We start from the raw sequence: 12099 nt of genomic DNA on the forward strand, positions 1-12099 counted from the left end.
GAAATACTACAGAAGCCCCCATGCCGTAACTCTGCTCTCTTTCCATGCAAGAAAGGATGCGTTCAAGTCTTTCTTTCCAAGCAGAGCAAATGATAGAAATTATAATTTAAAAAATGATAGTGAGAAATTGTCTCCGCTGAGGCGCTAACATTTTTTTTTTCAAATTTCTGTAGTTATATCTTTGACATAAATATTTTGTGTACATCTATATTTAATCTTTCATATTCTTCAGTCAAATTTTTCTTTGTTTTCTCCAAGAGTTATATATCTCTTTGTTTCCATCTCGTATTTCTTGACATAACTGCATAAGACAGCCTTGAACAGTGCATTGACGGGGTTAGCAGTATTCAAAATAAGGATTTGTTGAGTTTTTTCTGTTCAGTTTATACCAAACTCAATAAGAAATCCATGAGAAGTACGACGATTGAGATGTCATGATCTCTGGAAACAAAGGCTTAATACTTAAATCGTTACCAACGCATATATTATATCTCGCTCAAAAAAGAATCAGTTCGTATACAGCTATGTTGATAAACCAGATAATAGAATGAACTGCCTACAGCTGTAGAGAAAACCTGTATGTGTTGTTTGGTCCTGCGATACCAATGTGAGTACAAGGCGCGTGAAATGACAAGGGCACATATTGTTGCATAGTTTTGAATTTTAAATATAATTTATCCCACGCTCCTGCTGTGGCATTTCATCCCGAATGAATCCATCAAGCCTTGACAAGCCTAAGCTGGTCATCGAACATCGATAAATATAGGGGGGAAAAGAGTGCAAGGAAAGCCATACAAAAATTCGCCACTTATTTCTTCAAATCGATGTATTTAGCTTCGCTGAGCAGAGTTCGGGTCACTATGAATTAGTTTTGTATATGTCGATAGAACATGACTATCACACCGGCTGAGCACGACTTATCGCGAGACAATTGGCGGCATTTCATATCTCCCAACGTACACCTTAACTTTTCACCTATCGTACTAAAGAAAAGAATTCGATGCGTTTCTCACCCACCTTTGCTTTAGTTGTCGGATATGAACGAAATCTTTATCGAAACTAGAAGGAAACAAATTTAATATGAACCACTACTACAGGGTCGTTTTTGAAAAAGAACAAGGCATATTTGCTTATACACTTCTTCTTTGTGGGCACTCATTGAGAAGCAAATATACCTGCAGCTTATTCCGCTGAAAGGCGAGGGAACTCCCTTGTGCAAAAGGGACCAGCGGACACTGCATTATGCTGTGCACAGCAATCAGTTTATAAAGCGTAGCCACATAGATGGCCACAAAAATGAACTACCTTGATACTCGTCTCCATATGCCGGAGGACCCTTCCTTCGAAGTGATTTCGGAAGGGGGCTGTTTCCATACAACGTCCCTGGAACCGTGCACTCAGACAGACTTACCCCGGGGCTCGGGCCCGAAGCCAAGGTGCCTCTTTGCTCGCTTACTCTCTCCTAGGAGGTTTAAGCGCTCGCCATTCTCGAAACGCTCCGGCGAGCCCTGATTTATAGCCCTTCTGCCCGAGAGGACAGCGGAGGCAAGACGACCGCTTGGCCGAGGGCGTTTACGAGCGCTGCCCAGGAAGATGCTCCTGTCGCTCGGTGCTCGGTTTCTGCGCAGTCTTGTCCCGCTGCAACACTTGGGCCACCAACAACGGGCTCCCTTTGTGGGCTTCGGCGGGTCGTACAGGCGCCGTGCTTAACAGTGCCGGCTCTCGAACATTTGACTAATGGCAAGCGAGCGTCGTGTACGTGTTCTTTCGTTTCCTTGTCCTCAGTGTGCGCCAACCTTGCCTTCATGCTTGGCGGTGTTAGGCACTCTGTGCGCTCGGTGGGGGCTGAAGAAGCGAGTAATTTATTGTGCTTCCGTCACGTAGGACACATTTTATTGCTGGATCTTTTAGCTTCTTTTCTAAATTATTATTCCACTACTAAAACGCGATCTTTGGTCATTTACTGACGGTTAACTCGTCCCATTTTTCTGATATACACGAAAAGGTGTTGCATAACCTGAGTGATGACAATATGAGTATATTAAGCATCTACCGTGGAACAAAAAGAGAAGAGCGACGTCTGAAAAGCTAAAAGTTCTGAAGCACACAAAAAAAAAAAAATCACCGTGATGAGCGCAGCATGAAAATGCGTGCTGCTGCAAAATATTTTCACCATTTATTTTGAAATCACGTGCGAAAGTTAAGTAATATCTTCGACAACATGTGCAATACCTGGTTACTTTCTTCTCAAACCCGTTCCAAAAGTTCAGGTATTGGGAAAAACTGCAGTCATGAATTGCACTAAAATGAGTTCGGTATTTGCAAATAATGCTCTTTGAATGCAAACAATAAAGGTTTGTTTCCTGAATGATTTCGGTTCTCCTTCCTTTATTAAAGTCTATAGTTTCTTTTAAACTTACAGACCTTTTCACGCCGTTGACAAAAAAATGACCAATGAAAACACGTCACACATTGTTGAGACACTATAGAAAGCTGGTGCTGAAATAAGACCAATGTCTCATGTAAGGATGATATATATGTTATATAAATATGCGTAGGGTATTCCTAAGAAGTCCTCTTTGATACGTTTATTTTTCGGAGTCTTTTTGGCATTTGAGGAAAGTTATAATAGGGTCCAACTGGAGTAAGCCACTTTGCGAATGATTTTGTGTGCTTACACTTCCTACGGATCTAGGGTCTATAATAAGCCATATTAGGCATCTTAAGTAAATGCCTGGGCCTCTGCTAGCCAGCGAAATTAAATTGCCTTTATATTGTTAGGTGACGTTTAATGCGGATGGTCATCTGTTTCTGTTGGTGCTTAGTATAGTTGTTGCATTTACCACGGATGAGTTGTGATCATTGAAACTTGTGGTTGGTGAACTCAAGGCGTCAAAAACAGACAAGAAGCACGAGGAGGCCCCTTCATTCCCGAAAGATGACACCTCGTTTGGGGTGCGGGTCACGATTGGCTACCGGACGCACGATGAGGCAACAACTATTATCGGGAAACCTGCGCGATAACAGTACAGCTGTGGGAAAGAAAAAAATTTTCGGACAAATACGTTACTTTTTAATGCAAAATTTGAGCGCAGCTTATCAGCTGTTTCACCTTTTTTTCGGTAGACAGAGGCAAAGATCTCGAGCAAGACATGTATCTACAATTACAGACAACTATTTTATTTCTCACACATATTCCTTCAAGAAACACTCCACTAACAGTTCTTGACTGCTATGAAAGAAGCTTTATGGTCGGAGAAATAAACAGAGCAAATAAGTTATCCGGAGGTTGCTGGAGGCAGCGCGTGGGCCCAAAGGAACGTTGCGCGGCGAAGAGAGAGCAGCGACTGACTGATGCCGCTGACGCCGCTAGCGAGTCAAGACAACGCGGCTTTGCGTTTCGCCTTGGGATGCATGAATTGTGATCCACTGATAGCGAGCCGGCGTTTCGGCAACCGGAGAACACCGTCGCCGCCACGCAGGAAGAAGGGGGTGAGGAGGTACACGCGCGGCGAACGGTGGTGGCAGGATCGCGCGCAGCAAGCGGAGGACACACATGGTCGCCGCCACAGAGGAAAAGGGAGGGGGGGGGGGGGAGCGCGCGCTACCCCAGCTTCGGAGCTGGTTACGAGGGACAACGCTGAAGGCGACGGCGACGACGCGAAACGCAGAATTGGGCGCCAAAGGGCTGCGCTCTAAAAATAATTATGGGGGCCTAACATCAACGCACTTAACTCCCTTCGGTAGAGCCCCATTTTTGAATGGCTTGATAGCTACTCACAACGTGCTTCTTTATTTGTCCTTTTGTATAAATTGAACCATGACTTCCATGCTTAATTGGAATATATATTGGAGAACCAGACACATAAGACGTTCTGCATGAAGAATTATGAGAATCACCTGCGCTCATAATTTGTTCTGGTTTCACGCTGCCCAGATTATTAATTGACCTTTATTCTTGTTTTGAGGTCGAGAAAAACAGCCTAAACAAAATCAGAGATGCCTCAGAAAAAAAAAACATTTGATTTATTCAAACTGATTGGCCCTTGGTCTCTTATGCGGCAAAAGGCAAAGCATGAAAGGAAAATTGGAAGGAGAAGCAACAACACATAAATCTGTGCCAATACCCCCTCTCTCCTTCCCCAAAAAATCAGAAAAGACATATCACTATGTTTTTGTTGTATTGATGTTGTAGAGAATTCGAATGAAACCCTGGGAAGGAAACGAGCATATTGTTTTAGTGAAATAAAGCGAAATTCCACACGTGGAGTATACATTTCATATGGAGAGAAATTACTATTTAGCACAGATGTGGGTGTAACCATCCGCTTGCAAAACGGAGCAATACATCTTTCTCCGAAGTCTCGCAATTGGAACCCGGAACCACTGCCTGCAGGGGCTGTGCATATATCTAAATTTACTTCCACTGAAAAGCTTGTTTATTTTTACGTAGATTTTATTTGAAGCCGTATGGGGGCTCTCGTATGGATTTAAATGATTAATTTATTTATCATGAAGAAATCTATTGAACGATTCTGCATTTGAACTGACTGAGCAAAACTGTAAGCCGAATGTAGGATAGCTTTATGAATAACTTCTCTCAAATCACATGTTTGAGAGACGCTACACCCACTAAAAGTGCCTGTGGAAGCATAATGTGTAATAAAATAATCTACAGCAGAGATGTACGTAAATTTTTCCAGCGTACAGCCACATTTCCGCGCTTGTATATGATATCATTGCAAGCAGACCTTTTTCCTCAGTGATACAGACTGCGACCAGTGCGCAGTGTTTTTTTCCTGCGCATAGATATCTCTGGATTTCTGATCTTGAAAGAAACGTCCGTAGGCGTGGCTTGCAGCAGCGTCCCAGTGACGCCGGTCTGGTTTAGGTGGGATCACACAGAAAAAAACAATTATGCCCGCTACCGCCGCCGGCTACGGTACATGTACTGTGAAAGATCCGCGGCCCACCATCACGGCATTCATACTCCACATGGAATCCGCCCATACGAACGTTTGCAATATCGAAAGCTAACACTGTATTTTCGTTAACCGAAAGTTAACATTGTATTTTCTCTATGCGCAGATGCACCGCCTATGTCTCAGCGCAACTTCCCAGCCTCTTTCTGGAACTGTCACCAGTCGTCATCGGGTGGCTCGCCCAGCCACGGCATGGGTGGCGGTAGCAGCGGCGGCGTGTCCAGCCCCGTGGACCTGTACGCAGGAAGCGAGCCTCACGCCTACCACGCCCATCACGCCCACCACCACGCATCGGCTGCCAACGCGGCTGCCCTTCACGCCAGCCTGCAGAGCGATCCCTGGCACTACGCACTCACGGCACCTCAAGCTGGACCATACAGGTATGTTCAATCATCTTGGTTTGATTTGGTTTATCGTGTTTTGTGCCCCAAAGCGACTCATGCTATGAGAGATGCTTTAGTGGAGGGCTCTAGAAATTTCGACCAGCTGGGGTTCTTTAACGCGATCGCGGCAACACGCACGCTTGAACACGCACAGGCTATGACGTTCGGTGCTGAACCCAAGGTCGTAGGATAAAATTCCGGTCACAGCTGCTGCGTCTTCTACTATTTTTAGAGCGCAGCTCTTTGGCGCCCGTTCCTGCGCTTCATGTCGGCGTCGGCGTTGTCCCTCGTAACCAGCTCCGCAGCCGGGGCAGCGCGCGCTCCTGCCGCCACCTAGGTTTACCGCCACCGCTCGCCGCTGCGTTTACTCTTCCTCCTTGGCGGCGACCACGCGTGTTCTCATTCGATTGCTGCACGCGCTCCTGCCGTCACCGTCCGCCACTGCGTGTACCCCCCCCCCCCCCCCCTCTGTTCCTGCGTGGCGGCGACGGTGTTCTCTGGTTGCCGAAACGCAGAGCCACATTAGGGAGTTTTAGAATAGGGGGACCCAAGGCTTGGGGCCCCCAAGGAAATAGCGTGCGGCGGCGCAACGTGCTAGCCGAGCGGCGAGATTTAGAATAGGGGTTTTCCCGACGCAGCGGAGCCGGGCTTGCGTTCGTCGATTGCAGCGCCACAACGTTAAACCAAGAAAAAGCATTTAAATATATAAGAGCCAACAACGCTATTTTGTTAATCGAAAAGTGCTACTATTGCACAAAAATATATTAAAACTACCAGTTATACAAACTGTTTTTGTCATACAAGACGAAATCGGCCAATTGTCAATCCAGGCCGAGGCCGGGAAAACTCATTTGAACCTTCCGCGCTTTCCGCCGTCTGGTCCCCATGGCAACCGAACGAGGCGACTCGCTAGGCCTAGCAGCTCGGTAAATCCGGAAGCAATCAGAAAATATAGGGCGTTTTATTGCTAAAATTTGGTGGTGCGGGCATCATGAGACATAGCATAAGCTTCGTTGGCCTTTCGTTTGCCATGAACGCGTGACACCATGAAGCGGTGACGACGAATGTGTGCCGAGGCGAGCGGCCGCCGCTTGGCCGGTCGCCGCCATGTTGCCGTAACCCAAGCGACCCAACGGCGGCTTGGGGCGAACGCTATTTCCGAAAAATAGGGGCCGCCCCTAGCGTTAACCCAAGACCCCAAGCGCGCCTTACGTTCTGCGCATGCGCATTTCGACGCCCCAAGCTCCCCTATTCTAAAACTCTCTATTGACTCGACTCGGTAGCGGCGTCAGCGGCATCGCCTGTCGCTGCTATCTGTTCGTCGCGCAACGTTCCTATAGGCCCACGCGCTGCCTCGCGACCTCCCGATAACTTCATTGCTCTCTTCGCTCCTTTTCCAATGCCCTCCCCCCCTCCCCCCCCCCTCCCTCTGCGGCGGCAAATAGAGCGCCGGATCGGTGGCGGCGGATCTCGATATGTGCACTGTCAGAGCCGAAACGCATACCTCAATCTATAGAAAAGCTGAAACAGCTGACGAGCTGCGCTCACATTTTGCATTGATAAGTAACGTAATGTCGGAATCTTTTTAGGCGAAATTCAAAGACATCGGTGTGCTGTGCGATGTCAGTGCATTTTAATGGACACATGGTTGCTGAAATTAATGAGCTGTCCCCTCTGCAGCCTCCATCTTACACTATGCATGTGCGGGACGCAAACCGTATACGTTCGACTCCGTACTGTATATGCTTGAAATGCTTCCAATATCCAACAAAAAAAGAACGAGGAGTAGTCGCAGTTCGGTCCATGGTAGTCAACGCGTTAAAGTGCAGGTGTCAGTAACAACTTCGAAGACTAAGCCACAAAACAATGAATGAAAATTAAAGATCGGAACAGATTTGCAAGCATATTTGTGATCCTACGTTTGGTTCGCGATTGGCAGGCGGCAGCGCCCGCAAAATGCACAAACTTCTGCTGCATGAAAACAAACAGGACAAATATTGAGATTGTTTGGCTGGTTGGATGCTCAGCTTAGAAGGAAAATCACGCTACTGGTGGAAAAGGGTGGAGCAAGCATGCATAGGTGTCCAGTCATTTTTTTAGGTATGCCTTCACCTCATTATAACAAGCCTAGAGAGGTTTTTTTGTTCAGTTAATATGTACATCGCAGCAGCATATACTAATTACATCATTTAGAAATCAGAGGTAAACAATAAACAAAAAAGCGACAAAACACAATATATATATATATATATATATATATATATATATATATATATATATATATATATATATATATATAGAGAGAGAGAGAGAGAGAGAGAGCCAGCCACCGAATATATATATATATATATATATATATATATATATATATATATATATATATATATATATATATATATATATATATATATATATATATATATATATATAGCCTCTGAGTGGATTTAGCTTTTTGCTGCTGAGGAGTAAGCCGCTGGTTCGCAATCGGCATTTAGCTTCATCTAGTATGAGGCGGATGAGGGCGAAGTATAAATATGTGCTGAGGATAATTTAGAAGGACGGTTTGCTGGTCGAGTTGGTTCATGACTTGGAAACCAATTCAACGCAACGAAGACGACGCAGGGAAGAAGAGGATGCCACATGTGCATGCGGTGTCCTTTCCTTTCTTGTGTCGAATTCGTTGCGCCGTAGTGGTTTTCATATGCTGAGGGTATGGGTACTGAAAAAACCGTTGCCTTCTCACGCGTTTTCACTGATAAGCCTGTAAATTGAACTCACCACGTGCACAACTTGCAATATATTCTTGCCGGAACAGGAAAAAGGGAGTAAACTTTTTAAAAGGGATGTGCGACCTTTAGGTACCTCTTTGCCAGAAGAACACACTACAACTATATTATCTTCGAGTACTCCTACGCCAGAAGAATCGCAAACATCTGCACGTCGAGGTAGAGGCCCCAACTTAGAGGCCAGGCCTCAGGCGACCAATTGGCACTCAACTGCATCCACATAATACACCCACTCTCAAAGAGGGAGAGCGGAACTTAACAGTATAATTTTTTCTCATCAGTATTTATATATTGACCGTGGTATATATCCTAATATTCCGACCTCAAAGTGAATGCATTTTTGCGCTCCCAAGAAAACCTTCCTGATATTTCCTTGCAGGTTTGGCTGGAGCACCACAGAAGCCAGATCTAGTTCATTAGTGCAATGTTTATATGCTTGCAGGTCTGCAGCTAAGCTTGTATAGCGCAATGGGCCAGTGATGCTGAAATATTCATCTCGGCTCTATTCCCCTGTCACTCGCATTTGCAGGTCGTCGGCGATGCACGAGCTGGCGTACTCGGCCGGGGGCGCGCATCGGTTCGGTGCGGCGGCCCAGCAGTACGGCTCGCTGCTGCTCCAGCCACGCTCTTCGCGGCTGGGACCCGTGAGTGCCACGTGCACGGCGCTGGACAAGGGGGACGCGTGGGCATCGCCCGCGGCCCGCTACCACCACGATCAGCTGGCGGCCGCCGCTGGTCATCACGTGGTGGACGCCTCGGGGTACCAGGCGGCTCACCATCACTATGGGTCCATGGGTGCCGCAGCTGCAGCTGCAGCAATGACTGGTGCGCGGCCCTGCCTCTCTCCTTCTTATGATCCCGCGCTTTCGGATAGCGGCAACGTCTATAGACGGCGAAATTTTGCTTAAAGTATAGCCATAAGTGTTACTATACACAACCTGCTCCTAAAGAAAAAGGCTGTATGGCCGCCTGCAAAGATTTAAACACAAGGAACAAAATTAAGGCAACTGACAACCCGTAATGCTTTTTGACCTGTGACTGGGGCTTGTTATAAACTTATTATTTGGAGGTCGTTTTGAATAGATTATCCATTCATTGTTATATCTAAAGCCCTGATTCCCCTCCCCCTCCCCCAACAACAACAACGACAAAAAGGAGCAGACGTCTCGGGAACGTCATTCAACCACGAGGAATGAAACACCATCTTAATGAAGGTATACAGTACCATTAGCAGTGTCAGTTTTGGTCGAACGGCGCAGTGATACTGTTAAAGCTGACACCACCATCAAATCTGAGGCGACGATATTGAAAATCAAATGAGGTGTGCTGAAAAGGATCGAGGGTGATATAGGAATGAAACTCGCTACCCGTTTGTCCCGCGCCAGACTCGGCATATACCCCTAGACCACGCTGGCGCATTGGTACGGTTTGTTTAAAGGGAGACTTTATATTTATGTCATATCTATATCGTGTAGCTTATGGTAGATTGGCAGATTACGACTGTGAAAATGAGTTTGTGCGAGATTAGATGATTCCTAATCATGGCAGGAGGGATTCACATATCCATAATGAGTGGGTGCATGCCAAGGGACTAAGGATCCGAAAAGCCGCTGATGGAAGTCGTTGAAATTGTCGCGTCATGTCCTTGAAGACGGTAAATAAGTGGCCCCAAATGTCTTCAAGCTGTTTGTATTCAAGATATGTTTTACCGGTAAGTCGTTTTCGCTTGTGCCGAGCTCGTTGGTTTAAGTGAGTACTAAATGCAATAAAAAGTCTCAACCTCTATAGTGCTGACATAACGGTTGCTCGTGCACACTCACGAATGTAAATCAACGTATCGATTTTACCAGGTAGCCTTAGCGTATCTCAGGAGAGTGATCTATACATTTCTAGACTTTGTACAACATAAAGTATCCTTTTAAATTTTTTTTAGTTTATTTTGCAGCACCAATACGTAATAAGCAAATTTTATGAATAACGAAAACACTTTGTAGCAAGGGTACGTAACACTCACCTATATGTGAAATTGCTTAAAATGGCGGTGTATGAGCCCAATACTTATGTACCGGTAAGTGACGAAATGCGTTTATCTCCATCGTACTGTGCACCACTGTCTCCAGATCCCAACAGCGGTGGCTACATGCTGGAGTTGTACAAGTTCCAGGCGATGCATGCTTACCGGTGAAAACGAAAGCGATACGAAAATACGAACCAGCCACCACCGGTCGTTCAAGGGCGGGTGACGTCAAGACGGCGACAAGAGTAGGTTACTTCAATCGCATAAGCTGCTGAACTCACACGGACGCCCTACGCTCGCTTGGTATCCTTCCAACTAAAATGAACCAATTCCGTGCACGGTTGCGCCACACGGATTCCTTGCCTTGGAGTCCATTAACTCCTGCTTTATCCTTCCTTGCTTAGTTGCTGGTTGTGGCAGTGGTGGTGGCGAATGTGGTGGTGGTGGTGATGGTGGCGGTGTGAGTTCTTCGCAGCCCAGCTAACTCCCCATCCTCTTTGGCTAGCTTTCCCATCACTTGCTTCGGGCCCAAATGGCATTGTTGCCACAGTGTATAAAACGCAAGCCAGCATTTTTATAAACGGAATGCTATGCTGATCAAGGGATTAGAAAACTTTATGAAATGCGGGTTTAATGACGTCGATATCGGGAAGTGTGCTCTGTGTATACGAGAAGAGCCTCTATTTTTCATATGTTGAACAAACGGCTGGATTTGCGATTTTGAATATATTTACCTGTTTTCTTCTACATTCAATGCGTCTGCCGCCCTTCGAGTCAACAAAGACCAATGTTTGCGTACCAGTGGAACATTTTGGGTAGTAAGGCATTTTTAATTGACATTGTAGAAAGCGGTAGCAGGGAGGCAGTAGGCAGCTATAGAACAACGTAAACTGTCTCTTGATTCTCCTTGAACTATTGTGCTTTCCTCTTCCTTATTTGCTCTCTCTTGCAATCATTAACAGATTTGAAAGACCCGTAACTATATGTCTCTGTTGACTAACTTTTAACATGTTTAACACGAGTGCCCATAATTGGTTTCTGGTTTTTCGATGATTCATTATTGCATTGATTAGTATGCAATGACATGTCATATATTTGCGCATTCGTCGTGCGCGTCTAAGCATTGCGACTGGTGATTTTATGTATGCATTTCTGAAGCTGTAAATAGATATTTCATTCCAGTTTGCAAATGCGAAGCTAGCTGTTTTGTGTGTTTGTGGACTGTGAATGATCCCGTCACGGGATGATTTTAGATCTTAGGGTTCGTTGGGGGACAGATATGTTTTAATCATCAGCCCAATTTGTTTGATTTATTTTACTCCAGGCAATAGTACAATAGTGCAATTTGAAATGGGACCGCAAGTTCACAACATAGTCTATTATTATTATTGAAACCAGCATCCGGATTGTTACTTCGTTATGCACCTCGTTATGACGGAGGCAATTCAGTCATCTTGGACCTATAGGAAGCACCGTGTAAGTCTCAGCCTCACGTGAAATCAATGTTGAAGGAATGGGAACATTTCTACAAGGATTAAGCGGCTTTGTCCAAGGTTAGGCTAGTAAAATACTCGGAATTTCTAAGGCCAATATAATATTTTGCGAAGTAGCATTCTGATTAGATCCAAAGCCAATATATTATACTAGCATGCTGTACTCACGCAGGACGTTCCTCGCACTAGAAGGAAAGCATTTCGAAGCTGTAGATACGACGAACATGGTCTCTCTCGAACCACGTTCATTCCGATTTTTTTCTTGGCATATACTAAACGCAACTGCACACAATGGTCGCTAGCCTAACGGAGGTTTGCAGCAGTGAACACGAGGCAGCGTCACACCGTGAAGGTCGCACCTGTAATATCACATGCAGCAATCAACTATAGGGACACAGCCTTGCTCCTATTCCGAGGTGCGAAAATAAATGTCTGGCA

The 12099-nt window shown here is 45.6% G+C and overlaps 1 protein-coding gene across 1 annotated transcript in view; it reads left to right on the forward strand.

Moving 5' to 3' along the window:
- Window positions 1-10336, forward strand: part of LOC146207764 (uncharacterized) — a 71489-nt gene extending 61153 nt beyond the window's left edge. Inside the window, exons 3-5 of the mRNA XM_084587158.1 lie at window positions 5089-5362; window positions 8681-8976; window positions 10272-10336. Coding sequence (XP_084443284.1) covers window positions 5089-5362; window positions 8681-8976; window positions 10272-10336 — 635 coding nt within the window. The remainder of the gene's footprint in view (window positions 1-5088; window positions 5363-8680; window positions 8977-10271) is intronic.
- Window positions 10337-12099: the final 1763 nt, after the last annotated feature.

Source organism: Amblyomma maculatum, chromosome 1 (assembly GCF_055883805.1).
Source record: "Amblyomma maculatum isolate TAMU_Amacu chromosome 1, ASM5588380v1, whole genome shotgun sequence".
Lineage (NCBI taxonomy): Eukaryota > Metazoa > Arthropoda > Arachnida > Ixodida > Ixodidae > Amblyomma > Amblyomma maculatum.